The sequence below is a fragment of the Urocampus carinirostris genome, chromosome 5 (assembly GCF_059441175.1).
Source record: "Urocampus carinirostris isolate Australia breed hairy pipefish chromosome 5, RoL_Ucar_1.0, whole genome shotgun sequence".
Taxonomy (NCBI): Eukaryota; Metazoa; Chordata; class Actinopteri; order Syngnathiformes; family Syngnathidae; genus Urocampus; species Urocampus carinirostris.
Window position 1 is genome coordinate 24,397,209 of NC_142353.1, and position 21,342 is coordinate 24,418,550.

The 21,342-nt window shown below is 41.1% G+C and overlaps 1 protein-coding gene across 3 annotated transcripts in view; it reads right to left on the reverse strand.

The window, feature by feature from the left end:
- Positions 1-16,258, reverse strand: part of LOC148365836 (ras-specific guanine nucleotide-releasing factor 2) — a 78,809-nt gene extending 62,551 nt beyond the window's left edge. For all 3 annotated transcript variants that reach the window (XM_088336269.1, XM_088336271.1, XM_088336268.1), the window contains exon 1: positions 15,685-16,258. In XM_088336269.1, coding sequence (XP_088192395.1) covers positions 15,685-15,960 — 276 coding nt within the window. In that variant the 5' untranslated portion in view covers positions 15,961-16,258. The remainder of the gene's footprint in view (positions 1-15,684) is intronic.
- Positions 16,259-21,342: the final 5,084 nt, after the last annotated feature.

Genomic DNA, 21,342 nt, shown 5'->3' on the forward strand with positions numbered 1-21,342 from the left:
TGCCAGCCAAGTGCAGGACACACAGAGACATACAACTCAATCGCTCAATTGGACCAGGCAATTACCCTGACATGCGTGTTTTGGAATATGGGAGGAAACCGGGGTGCCCGGAGGAAACCCACGCAAGCAAGGGGAGAACATGCAAACTCCACACCGGAAGTATGGTAGCTGGATTTGATCCTATCACCTCAGAACTATGTACATTAATTTTGAACTGCAAAATGAAAAAAGAAGACAATCAATCATACAGTACATGTCACTAAAAGCATCACTAGCGCACCTCTTGGATGCCTTCACAAAACTGCAGGCTCACGGCAATTCAACAAAATGAGTGCTACACGGAAGTAGAAACAAAATACAGACAAAAAGAAATGTGAGACAAGCACGCAATCTGTAGAACCTGGGCAAAGATACGGACATCACTATGATGTACGCACATCTTGTGTAAGATTCAACTGTTAGTGATTGAAATTATCATGGACACAATTCGTCTATTAGTGCATTATGTATATGTAAATTTACTTTTGTGTTTCTAATCTTAAGGCTTACCTTTAAGATCACACCAAATCAATGTATCATGAGCATAAAATTGATTTTGCACGTAGGAAAACACCACGCTTGCCTCCAGGCTATGCGCCACAAATCAATTTGACAAAAGTCAAGTCAAGTCAAGTCATTTTTATTTGTATAGCCCTTAATCACAAATAGTCCCAAAGGGCTTCATAAGTTATTACAAATAAGAAGTTTAGGTTATTTGTATGCTATAGAGTAGAAATAGGTTTTAAGCTTAGATTTAAACATTTCCACTGAGGTTGCAGATCGGATCTCAGGGGGAAGAGCATTCCACAACACCGGTGCCCGGATGGAGAACGCTCTCGAACCAGCGGAACACTTCTTGGCTCTTGGGATCACCAGGAAACCGGCGCTCTCGGAACGAAGGCTTCGGGCCGGGACATAGGGGGAAATCAGATCTGAAAGATATGAGGGGGAATGTCCATGTATGATTTTTTATAGTAATAGGAGAACCTTAAAATCACATCTAACAGGGAGCCAATGCAGGTTAGCCAAAATTGGGGTAATGTGATCGTACTTTTTTGTCCTAGTTAAAAGCCTCGCTGCAGCATTTTGTACCAGCTGAAGACTCTTGAGTCTGGTCATCGGAAGACCTGAAAGTAGTGCATTACAGTAATCGAGATGTGAGGTAACAAACGCGTGAATTATGATTTCCGCATCCGACTGAGAAAGTATAGGACGAATTTTAGCAATGTTACGGAGATGGAAGAAAGCGGTTCTAGTAATTTTCTTCACATGTGTGTGAAAGGACAGATCGGGGTAAAAAATGACACCTAAATTTTTAAGTGAGTCGCTCTGTGTGATGTGGCAATTGTCGATGTTCACAGCGGTTTTAGAGAATAAGTCACAGGACTTAGATGGACCAATAACTAACATTTCAGTCTTTTCGGAGTTCAGACGCAGGAAATTGAGTGACATCCACTCTTTTATCTCAGTGAGGCAGGGTTTTCAAATTTCCACAGTTTAGTGTGGCAGATTCCTCCATCCGAAGATATAGTTTAGTGTCATCTGCGTAGCAATGGAAACTGATATTATACTTGCGAATAATATCACCTAGTGGAAGCATATACATGCTGAAGAGAAGGGGGCCAAGCACTGAACCCTACGGAACACCACAGGTAACACTAAAGGGCTCAGATGTCAATTCGCCATATTTAACGCAGTGTGTCCTATCTGAGAGGTAGGATCTGAACCATAAGAGGACGTTTCCTGAGAGACCAATCCATTTTTCCAACCGTTCTAGCAAGATATTCTGGTCCACTGTGTCAAATGCAGCACTAAGGTCCAGCAGCAGCAAAAGTGATGATGCGCCAGAGTCCATTGCCCGTAGGAGATCATTGGTTACCTTAATCAGAGCTGTCTCAGTAGAGTGGTTAGCCCTGAATCCTGATTGCATTGATTCAAAGAGATTGTTCTCGGACATGAAGTCATTCAGCTGCTGTGCCACTACTTTTTCAAGAATTTTAGAAAGAAACGGTAGGTTTGACACAGGTCTATAATTACATAAGTTTTCTGGATCAAGGTTGGGTCGTTTCAGTGTGGGTTTAATGACGGCGGACTTAAAAGCCGCTGGAACTACACCTGAGGAGAGTGATATGTTTAAAATATTTAGAACTGTAGGTGCAAGAACGCCAAAGAGACCTTTAATAAGTGAACCTGGAAGCGGGTCGAACTGGCAAGTCGTCGGTTTGGCCGTATTCACCATCTGTTTAAGATTATCGAGTGACAGTTCACTAAAACGGGACAAAATCCCTGGACAGCCACCATCTATAGATTTGAGTGCTTTAGTATGTGTTGAATTAATACTGTCTTTAGCGATTTCTTCCTGTATGCTTTGGATCTTCTTAGTAAAGAAGACCATTATGTCGTGGGCAGAATGAGTGGAGCTATCTGGGATAGTCTGTTGCCTTGTAAGCGATGCTACAGTGTCGAAAAGGACCTTGGGATTGTTCTTTTTTTCAAAAAATCACCTGCTGCAGATACCAAGGATATCCGTTTTATTGACAAAGTAATAAACTATAATCAAACATTAAAAACAAAGACACGCCACAGGAGGTGGTGCCCCAATGACCCAGGAATCCATGAACTGTGACCTGGAGAGTTTGAAGGACTGAAAGTATCAAAAAAGTACTAAAAATAAAAAAGTGAAATTAATGTAAAAAGTACTTTAAAGTAGTAAAAAGGCTGTAAAAAGTATAGTGTTTAGTATCATAAATGACAATGACAATTATGTAAAAACAACAAAAAATGATAAAAAACATACTGAGAAACTACAGGAAGTAGTGTCAATTATGTAAAAAGTAGTGAAAAATACTTAACCCTATTGAAAGGAATAATATAGACCATTAAAAAACAACTGAAAAATGTGAAAAGTACTGAAAATATACAGAAAAAAACTGAAAATAATGGAAAAAAAAGTCCTAAAAAGGGGGAAAGTATTGCAAAAGTAGTATAAAATAGTGGATTGGCTTTTTCTGCCACTGGTAACCGTGGAAACCAGTACTTCTTTTTCATATGGGGGAGCAAACGCCTACCTAAATACAAACCAGCCTTGAGAGGGATATAGTGAAAATTATGTAAAAAGTGTTAAAAAATATTGTGAACTGTTTTGGCCCAATGACCCAGGCGGTTAAGCGATCCGACAACCTTGATGTATATATGTGTGTCACACTGACATTTCAGTGTATTTGTTCACACAAGGCACTTACTTTAAGAATATATAAATATTTACATAATACTTACATAATTTGTAATAATACAGAACATGAGACTTAGAATGTAAACACATGTATCCTTTTTCTGCGTCGTTTGTGTGCTCGTCAAGCATATAAATCAAACACATTATGTTTGCACAAGTATTTTGTGACGAAGGTTTCGTGTTTACTCTCACTAAATGCTTTAAGAAAGCTTTCCCTCTCCTAAAAACGACTTGTTTCAGTCATTCAATGTCTGTACATCACTTGCTGAAGGATTGTAAGTTTCAATTCATTTTAATAGAATAACCTTTATTGTCATTGATAACAATGCATTTGTTTGCATCGGGATTCGACGTGGCACTCCAGTATGAACACGTAATAAAGACTTGAAACAGAAAAATGAGATAAAACATCCATCTGTTGTCTTCTGCTTATCCGGGGTCAGGCCGTGGGGGGCAGCATCCTCAGAAGGGAAGACCATATCTCCCTCTCCCCAGCCACTGCACCCGCCTCATTCGACAGTATCCCGAGGAGTCAGGATAAATAGGCAGGAATATTTACGAGGTAGCACTTAAAGACTGGCCTAAGTCTCAAGTGCAATTTTCTTTCGTAATGAAATTATGGAAACAATATTTTGTAGCAACAAAAATTCAAAAAAAGTCAATAATACAATATACAATACCTATTTGTCAATACAACTGGCAAGATGAACTCTATACTTTTCAATCTTACGCGATTGTGTGGGGCTGTAATCGCCCTTAGGAAGAAATTGTCTCTAAGCCTATTAGTCCTTGTTTTAGGGGCCTTTAGCGCAGGTCAAAGAGTTAGTGACCTGGGTGAGAGGAGTCCATATCATATTGGCTCTGATGCAGTATAACAAGCAGGCAATATCCTCCAGACTGGGCAGTGAGCAGCCAATGATTTTCTGGACCTTGTCCGGGTTTTTCTGTCCTCTGCCAGCATACAAAATTGTGACCCTGTATGCCAGAATGTTCTCAACTGTGGTTTTTGGCAATTATGGCAATGCCGGACAGACTCATTTAAAATCATTTATATTTCCAGATAACTATGAGGTGCATTCAATGGTTCAGCAGTATCATTTTGCATTGAACCCTAACCCTAAACCCTAACCCTGGCTAATGCAAAAAAGACAAATGTTCTTCCTATCATTCTTTTTATATATTCTTTCTCTTTTAAGAATTTTGCATTTTTATTCTCAAGTGTCACATCTCATCTTATTATAAACAATGTTCGCTACTTTGTTATCAATGATCAGGGTTGGGTGGGGTTACTTTAACTTGATTACTTTCAATTACTTTTGGATTACTCCAATACCAAATATGCTAATAAAAGACAAAATGAACTAAATATGAATAAAATTATGACTCACAACACGTGGCAAGCTTTCTCTCCTGGCTTTGATCTCTTTGATCTCCGGCAAAACTAACATAAAATGCGACAGAAACAAAATGAAAATAAATCCAAACGGCTTGCAAACATCATTTTTGCCGTTCCATGTATTCCGTTACTCCCCAAACCAGCACAAAATGCAGTGATTTTATTTATATTTGGTATCTGCAATTGGGCTATTGGTATCGATCTAGTCAATCTCTGGCTTCTCGTCTTTCCATGCCCGACCGCTGCCTAACGTGCATGACGCCCCATTTCCCGTAAAATAAAAGCTTGTGTGAGAAATGTCACGCATTTGGGTCCTCATCGGGTTCTGGTTCTTGACATCGAATTGTGTTTACACTTTATTTGCACTACTGCATTTATTTTCAAATATCGTGTTTGGTTGACTATGTTATCATAATTATAAACTAACGCAAGAGGAGTGCAATGATCATAACCATCATTTGGATCATTTCCATGTAAAAAATGTTGGGATCAGATTGTTATTTATTTGGATTGGATCGGTATGTCTTCTGGTAGCCACGACTTCTTGAACATAAATGGTATAATAACACTTAAAATGCGGCAAAATGTAAATTAAAATGAATAATTAATTATGCACACATTTACTTTTGTTTTTGGATTCCCGAGCATGGTTGCATCGGGATGTCTTAACTTCCCACTATGGACTAGAATCAAAATTGTACCATTGTCTTTTGTTCAAACCATCAAAGCAGTGATAGTACACCAAGAGTGCGCAAAACCTTTCAGTCGCGGTTTTTCATGGTCTATTTTTTTTGCATGTGCCGATGGTCTCAGATACGATACATCAGGTTCACGCAGGGAAAAAGATGTAGACCCATTAAATTTATATAAATATCATTGTCACATATTTGTCTGTGTGTCACCGGTAACCAATGGTTGGCGGGAGGGGTTGTAAAAACGTAAGCACAGAAGTTACAGTATACGTGTTCTGAATGTGGTCACGCCAAAAGAAAATATGCTAATAAAAGACTTAATAAACACAACCGTCACTCCCGGGCCGCGCGACGGAGCGAGTTCGGCGGACGCAGCGTCACACGGTGCGACGCGAGAAAAGGCGGCGGGCGTGATCGGGCTACCCCCGAAACTGGGGAGAGCCCACTCGTCCGACGACCCCAGTAGCGCGACGCGACGACAGGCGGCCATCCACGCGCGGCGGGCGAAAGGCAGCGGACGTGAATCCCCCTCGGCCAACGACCCTAGCACTATAGGGTTAAGTATTTTTTTTTGAAGGTGCACCGCCACTTCGCGGATTTTCACTCCGCGGGTGGTTTTTGTCCCCATTAACCGCGATAACCGAGGTCTCACTGTACATGTTTTCTTCTAAACGGTTTTGGGTTGTCAGCTTCAATGCGAGTATGTATGGTCCTTTCTAACTACATAGTAACTTTCAGAGTAACGTGCTTCTATGGGGTGTGAGAAATCCAGGGGCCAATGGAATAACTTTTAACGGTAACGGATTACTTTTTTTCAGTAACACGCCCAACACTGGGTATCGCCAATGGCTCGAAAAAAGTGAACCGTTGACAGGTTACCTGGAAAAACAGCAATATTTTTACTCCACAGGGGAGGACAATCACTTCGAAATAAAAAAACAGAAAATACAATTGTGACTGGAGGCCATCTTCACCTACAAAATCACATCATGTGTCCTGCGATGAACCATCGATTCTCAGCTTGCCGCAGCAGTAAGAACGTGCGCTTCCGAAAGAAGCAAAGACAAACGTGTGCTCGAATGACACGCTGGCGTCGGAATACCAGTAGCGCCGTCGCTGTGGAAACCATTCAGACCGATGTGAATACACTCCAAATCATTTGAAGGGCTTGCATCTTTGTAAGAGGACGGCGCCCAAAGAGGAAGGTGGTAGACTTCATGCGCTTGTTTTCTGGCTTGCTGTGGGGGTGTGATGCACTGCAGGTTACTTCACTGCTCCACGTAAATGAAAATACAAGTACTGCTCAAGTACATAGGCGTGTACTGCACAAGTACATTGCAGACATCACCAGTGTTGGGACTAGCGCGTTACAAAGGAACAGGTTCCCGGAACGCAATTACTTTTCTCAACGAGTACTGTGACGCATAATAGTCACATTTTGTAACTCTATTTTTGTTCATATCTTGTGTTTGAATAGGTTATTTCATTATGAAAGTAAATCATGAAATACAATGTCCTCTGATTGCCGAATACTCCTGTATTACGTTGTGAGGCTGTTTATATCTACCAACAAAGTAAACATAATGCAGTTATGGTGGCTCTGTTTCAAGCGCAGAATATGGGGTCCCTGAAGTTCTCCTCGTGTAGGCATTCTCCCTATTGTAAATTTTCGCACATAAGACAGATTTTGAATTATTAAATCCACTGGAATCAGGTGGTCTGTTAATATGGGGATATTTGGTTGTGTGTCACCAGTAGCAAATTGTTTGCAGTTGTGGTAAGTGGGTCTAGCTTATACAGAATCAACAAGCCAGCAGGAAATCAACATGAGCACAGAATTTGCAATAAAAGTGTGCTGGATTTTTCACATTTTTATTTGTAGAATTATTTTTGCAATACACCATACCTGGAGAAAAAGGAAAACAGTACCCAGAAATGGAGAAGGAGAATTTTGAGGGGTTTGAAGGCTAGAGACAAATGGATATGTGAAAAAATTCACAAGTCAATAAATATAAATGGCTCACTGCTTAGTGCTTCCACAGTTTGTTGTACAATTCTTCTTTTTCTTTCATTATGTGGCTATTTTAGAGCAGTTTTAGTGGGTCTGTGATTTGTAACTAAATAAAGAAACGTGCTACCTTTTGGTGTCAGTGTGGCGCTTTTCACTGACAATAACAGCAACCAGATAATGAAGGTGCTGTATCTCAGTCAGATCACGAGACTTCTCCTGTCACTGGTATCCATGGAAACCAGTACTGTTTCATGTGGGGGAGCAAACCCCTACCCTGTATGCAGCCTCGAGACGGTTCGGCAATTTCATGCGGTACATGCCCGCGGTACACACAACAGAAAGTGGTGCTCCAACAACCCAGGAGGTAAAGGGGATCCCATAACTGTGAACTCTGGGGGGGCATTAATTATTTTTTAAATGAAGTAACTCGTGATGTAACTACTGTTTTTTTTTTTTTTTTTTTTTTTTTTTCCAGTAATGGGCCCAACACTGCACATCACTAAAAGTACAATATCAGCAGACGCTGATAAACAAAAACAAAAAAACATGACTTGTTTTATAGCTTCCTAATGCATTTCTTTGCATGTATAATGTGTAGCAGAAAACAAGCTTGCAGCTTAGGGCATATGGAAAATAACTCTAATTAAGCATCACAGCTGTAATGTGAGATCGAGGCAGGCCAGAGGGAGAAGGAAGGACCGGAGACAACAGTAACATTAAAACAGTTACGTACACTCAGTGCACTCAGTACATGTAAAATAACCAACAACAGCATTAAGTACAGATAAGTAATCTAAAAAATACAAAGGCTTTACAGTGATACTTTTACATTTTCCAGCCTTTGCAAAAGCATCAAAGTGAGCAATAAACAGCAAGAGAACACATTTCCTATCACTAAAGACTCATTCAAATACTAATTTAACATAAGAATAGAGTGAGATCTCCAGATACAAGAATTTTTGTTGCCGGATCGTGCTCGCTTCCAGAATTGCTCATATCTTGAGCAAATGTTATTGATACTAAATAACTGAAAACTAATTGATCCGTTCCCATCTTCCAAAAAGCAACAAAGTTAACCATAATTAAATATAAAAGACATCTTCCTGATCAATAAAAACACATTCAAATAGTAATTGAACATAAAAATACAGTGATACCTCTACTGGAAATGTGCTCATATCTAGAATGTCTCGTATCGCTAGATAATTTTCCCGATACTAAATAACCGAAAACCAACTAATCTGTTACCAGTCTTCAAGAAGTAACCAAGTAAACCCTAAACAGCTATAAACACATATTACTGATCACTAAAAACAAATAGTGATTGAACAAGCTTGCAATAAGAGGAAAAATAGAAATAAAAACGGAAAGAAAATAAATCTAAAGCCCTGCCCCACGCCGGAGGTGTTGCATACCTAGCAGATGGGTTTAGGTTCAGAGGGAGGCACGGAGGAAGCGGTCACAAAGACATCTCATATTGGAATTTCTCATATCTCAAGCAGCTTGTATGTAGAGGTAACACAGTATTGTTAAAATCTATTCATATTTCAGATTGCTTAATCTCACTAGGGTTACCAGAGTGCTGGGGCCCACATCCCAGCTGTCAGGGGGCAGGGGACACCCTGGACCAGTTATCAGCCAATCCCAGGGCACACTGACACAGACAACAGTTCACTCACACATTCATTTTTAGGGACAATTTGAAATCACTAATCAAGCTGCTATGTGTGTTTTAGGAACGTGGGAGGGTACCGGAATGCCCGAACACACAGGGAGAACATGCAAATTCTACACAGACCGCTGGCTGGAATTGACTCTGGGACTTCCAAACAGTTAGGCAGATGTGCTTACCAGTAAGTCACCATGCCGCCCTGCAAAATCCCAAATTTGAAAACAATAAACCACATAAGGTAAGGTGGGGCAGCACGGCGGCGCAGTGGTTAGCGCGTGTGTGGCACAGTTCTAGGGTTTTGGGGACCTCCTGTGTGGGTTCAAATCCAGCTACCGGACTTACTGTGCGGAGTTTGTATGTTCTCCCTGTGCTTGCGTGGGTTTCCTCCGGGCACTCCAGTTTCCTCCCACATTCCAAAGACATGCATTTAATGTGGATGGCCAGTCCAAATTGTCCCTAGGTGTGAATGAGCGAGCGAGTTGTCTTTCCCTGTGTGCCCTGCGATTGGCTGGCAACCAGTTCAGGGTGTCCCCTGCCCACTGTCCGATGATTGCTGGGATGGGCTCCAGCACCCCCGCGACCCTACTGAGGATAAGCAGTGCAGCTAATGAGATGAGATTAGGTAAGGTAAAAAAAAATCGAGATTTTGCTCACATCTTAAACAATTGGCCACAGAGAGGATGGTTGGGTAAAACATAGTACTTATACCAGCTGCGCAATATTTTGCAATTAGTACAAACGATCTATTAAAAAAACAAAAACAAATGTAAAAAAAATGAATAAAACATCAACATGAAGTCAATTTATGTTTATTCATTTATATAGCCCTTAATCACAAACGGTCTCAAAAGTCACCCATCCTCACTTCAATGTCCCTGAATAAAAACAAACTGAGATGTCCAAATTCAAACACTTTTAAGGACTTTCAAAGCCAATGTTCTAGTTCCTCCATCCATCCATTATCTGTACAGCTTATCCTCAGTAAGGCCACGGGGGTGCTGAAGCCCATCCTAGCTATCTTCGGGCAGTGGGCAGGGGACACCCTGAACTGGTTGCCAGCCAGTTGCAGGGCTCACAGAGACAGACAGGTCACTCGCTCATTTACACCTAGGGACAATTTGGACCGGCCAATTGACCTGACATGCATGTTTTTGGAATGTGGGAGGAAACCAGAGTGACCGGAGGAAACCCACGCAAGCACGGGGAGAACATGCAAACTCCAATCAGGAAGGTTAGATTTCACGAGTTCAGAACTGTGCCGAACACGTGCTAACACCTGCGCCACCGTGCTGCCCAGTTCCTCCAGTACCATAGATGTAAAATAACCGGTATGAACCAGTTAGTTTGCCGAGCCACAAATTTATCTGTGATTTACCTATGCAATTTTCAATCTTACATGGACATTTATCTGTGTCAAACGGAGGGACTGGAGTTGTGCAAAGGCCCATACTGGTAGGCTGGCAGTCCTCATGTATTCCAGGAATTGCAGCAAATATTTTTACAAGGTACCTTTAATACATTTTTGAGCAATTTAATATTAGGTAAGTACAAGTCACGTCAAAGACACTCAATATAATAAGTTAGCTAGTGCGAATGTAACGACCCTCAATCATGCACGACACAAGGATTCACAGTCACTCGGTTTATTGCCTGCATTCAATAAACAATACAGATAAGTCAGGGTGTCTGTGCACGACTTCATACATCTTCAGCACGAGTTGAAAGAGTTGAAGGTACGGCAAGCGCAGAAGCCCATAAAGTGACAAACGAAAAAGACAGTCGCACATGCCAATGGCTTAAAAAATGAATGCAGTACCAGAATTTTAACAGTAATGCAACAAAAGCACAGATTTTGTGAGAATTCAAAAAAACTCAAAACAATCAAATTTAAACTCTGTTACACGAACTAGCTACTTTCATGTCTTACCGTTGCTATATCTTACCAGATAAATGAACTTCTGTTTTCATATCCAGGGATCCAAAACAGTATTCTTCGATACATCACATGAATTGAAAACTGTTATGTGCTCTACCAAACAGTTTCTTATGCCAAAATGAGGTGTCAAATTACCAATGGATGAAATGGAGATGAACATTTAAGAGAGAAAAACTTCATTTTGCCAAAATGAACATTTTCAATAAGCTCAAAAATGATTTCTATACTAAGTGCAAATGCCTCATCAACTCTAGTCATGTTTATTTGTATTGCCCTTAATCACAAGGATTCTCAAAGGGCTGCACAGTCCACAGACATCATCCCCTGATCTAAAACATACATAAGGACGAGGAAAAACTCAAAAACCTCAACCTTTACTGTTTTATTAGATTTCCCAAAAATTTATATATAAAGATATTTAATGCTGAGGTTGCATTTTAACAAAGTGCATTAACGCGCACCAGCTACGAAGAACTGGTAAGCATCCAGACTTTTATAAGCTTTTAGATCAGCATTGGTGAATGGGGGCTACTCCATTTACAGTATAGAGGTACATAGCGTGTGGAGTGAAGTCAGGCTAATTGGACGATTGTTCAGATGTGTAAGTACGTCAGGAGGAAGGCTATCGCTCGGTAGCTAGCATTGCTAATGCTATCCTCAGTTAACCTAAATAGCTCCCTTTGTGCTTTCTGTCAAAGTGAACCACCTCACCTGACAACTGCACAATGTTTGTTTGACAAGTGTTTGTTGATTAGTATAGCTGTTTTTGTTATTGTCGTCTACCGTTTACTGGCCTCGTTCACTGTTTATCACGGGTTACTACCGTCCATCATGGTGTCGTCACGTGGTTTCGGTCACATGTGTGCAAAGGTTCAACACAGAGACCCCTAGCGACTTCACGCTTTGTTCATCGTTGGTTCAATTTAATGGTCTTTATTGTCATTGATATCAACGTATTATGCGTTGGGTTTGTATTAGACAGCAGACAGTGAGCGAGAGATTAGGGAGGGTGCTTTGTGTTGGGTTAGTGTGATTACCTATGATAGGCTGGTGTATACTTTCAGTCAGACAGCTGGTTTGGGCAGGCGCAGTCAACGTCTCCGGATAAAAACAAACTGTTCCGCTATGTTTTAACGGCTAGTTACAAAGAAAAGAAATTCATCAATTTAATCGGACTCTACGGAAATTTAGAAGAACACAAAGAAATGCAGACTAATGGGTGCTTCGCGGAATGTTATCGTGTTCTGTATTCGACTGACTCCTTGGGTAGCTAGGCTAACACCCATTGGTAGCGCACAACTAGCCAGCCGCTTGGTGCCGCACCCAAACAGGCAGTAGGGCTTCAATGTGCTTTTGAAGAATGTCCTCCAATTTAATTTTAATTTTGTATAACGACAAACCATTCAGTCAAATATAATTATGTGTTGTGTGCTATCATTTATTGATCTATGTTTGTTATTTTGTCAGATGCGAAAACTCTCAGTCGGTAATGACATCATCTTGAGCTAAGTTTGCCCCTTGTGGGCCATATTAAAGGTGTGACGCAACTGCATGGATTTTCACTTTTGGCGGGTGGTTCTGGTCCCAAATTACCTCGAAAACCAAGGAATCTCTATCTTTGTTTAAGTTCCATTAATTGCTTTCAGGGTTTGCAATTTTTACTTGTGTTCTGAAAGAGTTCTAAACTATATATGTAGAGCTAAATTTCATACTGTTTAAGTTTGCATTATGTGTCTAATAAAAGATAAAAAAATTTCAGTGCCTAAAGCCTGGTGCTGCGTTAACGCAACTATAAGCTAATGCAATGTGTCAATTTTTCACTGATTATAAAATTTCCAAGCAAAGTATTCGTTATTGGTCGATATCACTCTGTATTTGCTCGGATTGGATTATGACCAAAAAGGATCACCCAACCGAAGTGTGCGAGTGGATTTGGCATGTCTAATCATTGTGTGCTGCTAAAAGCTAAGACTTACAACATTGGTACCAATTGCTTGGCATTAGGGGTTGGAATTGGAGGGTTTGGTCACCTAATGACTCCCAACGATATGTTGCAACACATTAGTTGGGTTGAGCGAGGGGGCTGGGAATTCCCTCCTCTGTATCAATGTCCCAGAAAGTCAAAAATGTGAATGTGTTCTTGACTCTAGCCACCTCCCACTAGGGGGATATGGCTCCAGTATACATATACACATACATACATACATACAAAAGCTTAATCACAACCTAAAAGAAACATTTGGAATTTGTCTCTCTTTTCCCACATTTAAAAGTGTAAGTATTACGATACTGTTTCTCCGTCTGTCCATCTCTTTCTTTCACACCCCCTGTCGCCTGTCTCTCTCTGTGATGCTCATTTTTATTCACTCTACGGGAGCGACCAAGTACCGGTACACTTACTTTCAAATATCGCTTTAAAACACAGTTCAGACCAAAATCGCGATTTGCCAGCTGATGTCTTTTTTTGTCTTTGTCTTTTTTAAATCCGTACACCATAATCGTGGCAGCATTTGCGAACTATCGTCTATGGTCATGTGGTCCGCAAATGGCCGGCTGGCTGCGAGTTTGAAACCAATGGTATAAGATGTGTTGTTTTAAAGCCGCAACTTGCTGCTAATGATTAGCAGCTTGACTACCTTTTGAATGTTTAAGAAACCGCAAAAACTTGATGCTGCATCACTCTGATCTTCAAGGCAACAGGTAGTGAGATACACTTTTCTCCCCTCTTTAGAGGAACAAAAATAAGTCCCTTCAAAGTCCAGACAACACGTCTTATGGTATCTCTACTGCAGCACGGAAAGGGAATTCGATGCATTGCACAAAGGATAAGGATCACCTCCCGTGAGGAGACACTGACACTGCAGAGATGTTCCAACTCTGCTGTTGTTGCTGATGCAAGTAGCCTTTTGTCACACACTTTTATCATGATGTAGAGATTCCTGCAATGACTGGCTGGCTGATCAGATCACAAACTAAAATAATGCATCATTAACCCAAATTAAATGTGTTGTATTGGGTACTTTTTAATTGTATAAGACAGGGAACAGAAACGTATGGCGATGAGCCAGGTGTGGATCTTTACATGATGACATTTGGCTTGGAGATAAAGTAAGGGCCATGCTTATCTTTTCTGTATCGGACCAATTATAGTACATGCAAACTCAAAGTGACGCATTGGTGTCCAGTTCAGTACAGAATATATAGAGTACCAGCTACAGTTTACAGTAATGGTCTTAAACCAACATACCTGTCATGATTACTCATTGCCCTCACCTGTGCCCGCTCGGTCCGTCAGCGAACCTCTGCATACGCAAGCAAGCACTTTGACTCTGGCTCCCGTCGGCCCCGTTTTCATCCGTATACCATTCGTCTGTTCCTGATTCCCCGTTTGCCTCTGGCATCGACCCGTTTTATCCTTTTGACCACGCTCCGGCTAACGCCCTGTTTTTGACCACCGACTACGCTCTGATCTCCCGCTCCGGCTATCGACACGTTTTGGCCGCTTGACCACGCTACGATCTGGGAGATCCACTTCCGCATTCTGATCAGATCCTGTGAGCGGCTTGCTTCCCTCGTCCAGCGAGCACCGGATCGCTGGCATTTGTTTTCCTCTATATCTCAATAAACTTGTGAGTAAACGTTACGCGTCTGGGTCCTTCTCCTGTTCTGGTTCTGACAATACCCCGTTTTGGCCGTCCATTTTTTTTCCAGCCATCCATTTCCTGAACCGCATATCCTTGCCAGGGCAGTGGGGGTACCCAAAATATTGGAAATTGATTTATTATTAGATGTATCACATTTTGCTTTCCATCCCAGCTATATTCAGGCAGTGTGCAGGGGACACCTTGAACTGGTTTCCAGACAGTCACAGCGCACATAGACACAGGCAACTATTCACACACTCATACCTAGTGACAATTAGTAGTCACCAATTAACCTGCCATGCATGTATTTAGAAAGTGTGAGGAAAGCCACACAATCATGGGGAGAACAAACAAACTCTTCCCAAGAAGGCTGGTATTTGGATTTGAACTCAGGACCTCAGAATTGTACCGCAGGTGTGCTAACTGCCAAGCCCCCTGTACATCTCCATGTAATCCTTTCTATTGAAGCTCATCCAACAATCTATGTTCACTGCTGAAACACTTTATGATGAAAACCCACAAAACAAACTCTAAACATGCAAAAATACTAGCTAAACATCCAGAGCAATTTGATTGGGTGATCCGTATGAATCGGCCTACCTACACGCATCGCGCACTCATGTGCAGTATTTTGTGACATTTTCACAAAAAATCTCTGCTCGCACCTTGTTTTGAAAACATGATGTAGAACAAAAGTTATGGTCAGAATGAGCCTTAACAATCTTAAGTAACACATTTTAAGTGGTGCGTTTGTTTTTGACTCTCAATGTACCCAGAATATCAAGAATTGGTTATTCATATTTTGGTTTTCAAAAAGTCAAATAAGTATTGGAAACACTTCACACAGTCAGTTCTCCCCAACTGATAATGTGTTTAACAATTTGTCATGTATTGTGGTTGTCTGGAGTAGTTAATCAAATGTCATTTTTATCTCTAAAAATCGTGAAGTTTTTTGCTAGACTCAGGACAACTAAAGACAAATAAGACAAATGTCCCAGTGTAGCTCCCTTTACAAAAGAAATCCAGCTATAGAATGTGTTGTGGTCCGCTACCCTTACCCACCTGTTTCTCAAGGGCTTCCCTGCCTGCAGTAGACATTTTGGGTGCGGGTGTGCGCTCGCAGGTGCATCCTTCCAACAGGTAAATCCCTGCAGGTCGGGCGCTCTGCTCGTTGTCGAAGTAGAAAAGCACATTCTGGTAGAGGGCAAAGAATTTATCGTGCCAGCGGCTGTTTTCGGCCGTTTTCTTGCTCAGGTAGCCGCGCTTGCTGCCCTCTTTACGCGCCACGACCGACAGGAAAAGCGCATGGCCCTCGTTGTAGCGCACGCTCTTCTGCATGGCAAGCTGATCTTGATGGCGTAGTTTTTCTTTCTGAAGTTTTCTATTTGGACTCAAGGCTTGCCCATCTCCGCGGTGGAACTTTCCCCGTATTTCGGGGGGCGCTCAGAGGCGCCGAGCTGTGCGCAAAAGTTGTCCATCCACAGGCGTAGGCGCATGGTGTGCGCAGCTCGCCACGGTTGAAGACGCTGAAGGGGAATCCATGGCGCAGGCACGCAAGCTCGCTTGCAATTTGCGCAGCAACAAAAAGAAGAGTCGAATGGACGAGGACGGAATGACAGTGAGAAGATAAGCTGTAATCGGCTTTTGGACGTGTTCAACTCACACACATGTACGCGCGTAAGCACGAAGCCCCTGCTCCTCCCTCGCGACTCTCCCACGGGGCGGAGTGTGGATTTTTTTCTGTGACTTGTGGACGCAACAACTATTGTAGTAGTCTTGCCATCTGCAGATGTGACAAGGAAAGAAGAGTTACTCACGCCCAATTTTATATCTATGCTACTTAAAAAGACGCATTGAAGTCATGCAAGCGTCCTCTAGTGGTACGCAAACAAATCACTATCTAGGCACAGTTATGATATATAAGGAAAATCGAAAAAAGAAAGAAAAATGAACAACTGAATGCATTAATATGAGGAAAAAGGATGAGGAAAAGAGCCAAAAATTAAAATAAAAAAATAAAGAGAAAGGAAGAAATTCGGAAAGAAAAAAATTAAAGGATAAAGAATCAAGAAATAAGGGGAAGAAAGAAAAACGGGGGGGAAAATGTAAATGTTTTTGTTTTTCCAGGTAGCAGAAAGATGGCCAACGAATATGTCAGCTCCTTCTAAGTGAGGCTCATGTTTTTCTGTTTTTTTTTTTTTTTAAGGGGGGGCTCATTGTATCAGATCATAGACCATGAGATCATTCATGATAGCACCATTGCTCCATCTATGTGTGTGTGAGTGTATTCGTACTCTTCAGTAAATCTCATCATAATACTCCGGCCATTCCCGCGCATCTCTGACTCCTAGCTGGTTCAAGCAGACAGGAAACCCACAGAGGTGAATAGTCAATGCAGCATTGTGATACCTGACTTCATCCTCATTTACTCAGCTTTCTGAAATGGAAAACACAAAAGGTGGTGGGTCTGACAAGCACATGGTCTTCCCCTTGTATGCCAATTTCCTTCACCGGATGTAGTTTCACCGAGGGCACCTCCTATCTTCTAAAAAAAACAAAGAAGGAATCAATGAAACTAGCACAGGCAGATTCTTAGTCATCTGAATAACAATTGGGGATCATTCTCCTGAATCTTGGTAAGCAAAAAACATCCTCCACCGCACACCCCACAAACCTAGCACCAGCGCTAGCAAAGTAAAAAATATCTGGTTATCAGCAAAATTATGTTATGTGTTGCTCATGTGGCATTAAATCATTCAACAACAATTTGATTCAAAATAAGGCTTTGCTGTGATATTTCACATTCGCATATCACATTTAATAATGGGTACGTTTTGTCCACGGGACTCCGATTGTTTGCCAGACCAGGACCCTGGTTGAGTCTGTGGAGTTGATTTGTAGTGATAAGTCCGTCCTAATTGTGACTAGCCTCTTCAGGACCCCAGAGCCAAACCACTTGGTCCCAGGTTGCCCTACTGGGAATCAACCTCCGTTGAATGATGTTGATCGATGTCCTCAACGAGCAGCCGATAACGCTTCATGCAGAGACACGCTTTCCTGTCCGCCATCTCTGTCGATAGAAACTCAGAGCAAGAGGTGGTTTTGGCGGGCCGTGTGGATGATAAGTAAAACCAAGTCTCTTCTTTTCCCCTCAGACGCACAGCCAAACCGGTTTGCTCGGTGACCAGGAAAGGACCAGCCCACCAGGGATCAAACCATTTGCGTTTAGTAGCCTTGAACCAAACTGATTTGATTTCAGGGGGAACATCTAACTACCTTCAATCCAGAGAAATTGATAGTTAAGTGTTTTAAGTCCCAGTGGGACCAAACCCTTTGAGATGGCCTATTAGTGTGACACTCAAATGGCGTCCAACCCTTAGTAGAATTTAATGACATTCGAACATTCATCAATGCCAACGGAAGAGCTTGCAGCCAATTAGGCTTAGATGAAGCGAAAGGCTGAACAATTTTATCCCTGATGTTCCTGTCCATGCGCTCAACCTGACCCCGAGATTGTGGCTGATGAACAGAACCAAACTGATGTTTCAAACCTAACCTTCTTTTCAATAGCCTGAATGTTATTTTTGAGTGTTACTGCAAATCTCAGACTGCAAGCTTTCGTTACCTTTGAAGCAACGTCCGTCAGTGAAAGGAATTCATTTCTCTTTGGTTGTTTTCTGCACACAACATTGTGGATTTATGGCCCTGTGGATCAACAGGATGTGCAGATAAGAGCATTGGCCTTCAGCTCAGCAATCTTCATGACTAAATCAAATGAGCTCACAGGAGAAATATTAGAGTCGAACGACCGTTACCTGTTTTTTGTGGTGGTGGGTGGGCTGGTGTTTGGAGCCCTTAACCACTACGGCCATAAGGGAACTACTTCCTGCGTGTGTCTTGTAGACGTCTTTTTCTTCTCCTTTCATCCCCCAATCTCCTCCAATTATCCAGTACGGAGATCCTTTTGCACTGGAAGGAGCATATCGGACTGTAGATTATTCTAGTTATTATCGTTAAGTCATTATTCGTTTTCGTCTATATATTGTACTTCTTCCTTTAGCATGACTGTAAGTCCTGCAGAGCGGGCGTCATCAGGTTTCTTCAAGATTCCTTTTGAAAAACGAAAATAAACACTCAAGGCAAACCATATTTTATATACTCACGCTTCCCCTTGGAAATACATGTGTGTCAAATCCTTTCATCTATATTTTGTATAAAAGAGAACCTTCCAATTTGCGTTTGTATAGGATGTCATGGTCTAGACCTGTATCTCACATAGAACACTTAAAAGCTCAAAATTATTTTCAGACCATTTCTATATCCAACAAAATATCTTTCACTACAAAAATGCATACATCAGGATCATGCTATGGGTTAGTTCAAAGTCGGCATTCAAAAAAACCCGATCATTTTTTTTTCGCTGCACATAACTCACCCTTCTTCTTTATCTTGTGTCTGAAGGAATGGTTCACATAAAACTGCGACAAATGATGTTTTGTCATGTCCAAAAAAATCAGCTTGTCTGTTAAAGTAACAGAGCAAAAATCACTCCATTGTGAAAACATATTCACACAAGAAGACATATTTTCCTAAAATTAGATTAAAATCAACTTACATGAAAATAGGCTGATTGTGGTGTTTCAGTCATCGTTAGAATTAACTAATTGAACTAAATCACCTAATATTAATGTAAAACACTTTGACTTCACTATTGTAATAATGTTATAATGTATTATTCTTTTCATTTATAGACATTGCATTATTAATTTAGGCTCTAGGCACTACGTTGTAAATGTTTTTTATCCTGACAGTCATCTTTTTTTTTCAGTCCTAATTTTATGTTTACCCCGGAGTGCCATGTCTAATCTTTTTGCATGCATTTTTTTTACAACGTTAAAATTAATGACAATAAAAACAATCTCTTCAATTCAATATGAGCACCTATTTTATAATTAATTGGCTGCATTATAATTATTATTGCTGGGCTCTGATTGCACAATATCAAAAATGCAAATGCTTAGTGCCTTGGTAACTTACTCAAAGTTAGTTTTTTTTTTTATTCTATCCTTTTTTTACGAATCTTTTACGAATGAATAACCTTGTCTAGTCATTCTGAAGGGTGGCTACACACACACTTTAGGTGAATTCTTTTTACCCTTTTGATAGTTCAATATACTTTAATCAAGACACACACGCTCTTAGATTTATGGACTTTTCTTTTAATTATCATCCACTGAAAAAGTTTGAATAGAACACAAACAATAATTAGCGAAAACAAACAAAAAAAGGAAGTTGAGAACTTAAACTGACACCGTTTGGATATACAACATTGGCTTGATCATCACGTGATTGTATTTTGATAGAAATCCCACTTTTACATCACACCAATATCAATACAGCAACATATATATATATATATATATATATATATATATATAGCAACAACGAGATTTTCTGCAAAGTTCTGCGTCGATGACGGCCCAGTCTTTATGTCCTCTGCTGTAAGAACGATGCGGAATCCTGGTAGGCTTGAGAGCCGGTTGGGATGAGGACCACAGAATGGAGAAAGTTAAAGTGATGACTGCTGGTGGCTTGAGGCTTCTCTGTGGTTGCTGGCTTTGTTCCGCTGGTTTCGTCGCTAGCTTGATTAAGCTTGGCTACTGACTTGGCAAGGCTCTCTGGCTGCTTGTTGAGCTGAGACTTGATTTGGTCAAGTTGTTTTTGTTAGGATATGGCCTCTTCACTTGTTGCTGGCCAAATTCAGACTGCCCTTGCGAGGTGAGACGTGTACCAGCTTTGGGTTCCGGTCTCCTAGGAGGGGTGGACACCCTGAGGTGGATTTGTCATGGCAACCTTTGATGCGCAAATGCAAGCTAACGCCCCGCTCCACAACCTCACATTCCACCAGTATCAAATAACATATCTATGTGATTTACTTTAAACACAGTTTTCACCTCACATGTTTTGATTCTGACTAAACGTTGAATACGCTACACTACTGAACTGAATCTGCCAAATATGGAAATTCTTCTGAAATGATGTGTTTATTGTATTAAACAAGAAAACAACTTGACCCCAATTTTTTTTAATGCAGGTCAAATCCAGAATACAATGGTTTCTAAAGAAAAACAAAACAAACAAAAAAAAACCTTAAGGTAAAAAACACAATCACTTTATTGTTGAAAGCTGCAAAATATGTCAAGTCAAGTCAAGTCAAGTCATTTTTATTTGTATAGCCCTTAATCACAATAAGTCTCTAAGGGCTTCACAGATTAGTACACTATGTTACACAGACTATTTTTCAGCCGACAAGAAGAGTAGGTTATTATTCATATGCAATGGAGTAGAAGTGAGTTTTAAGTTTAGATTTAAACATTTCCACTGAGGTTGCAGATCGGATCTCAGGGGGAAGAGCATTCCACAGCACCGGTGCCCGGATGGAGAACGCTCTCGATCCAGCAGAACACTTCTTTGCTCTCGGGATCACCAGAAGACCGGCACTCTCAGATCGTAGGCTTCAGACCGGGACATAGGGGCAGATCAGATCTGAAAGATAAGAGGGAGCAAGTCCATGTATGATTTTGTACAATACTAAGAGAACCTTGAAGTCACATCTTTGGCTCACTGGGAGCCAGTGCAAGTTAGCCTAAATCGGTGTTATGTGATCTTACTTTTTTGTCCTAGTTAAAAGCCTCGCTGCAGCATTCTGTACTAGCTGAA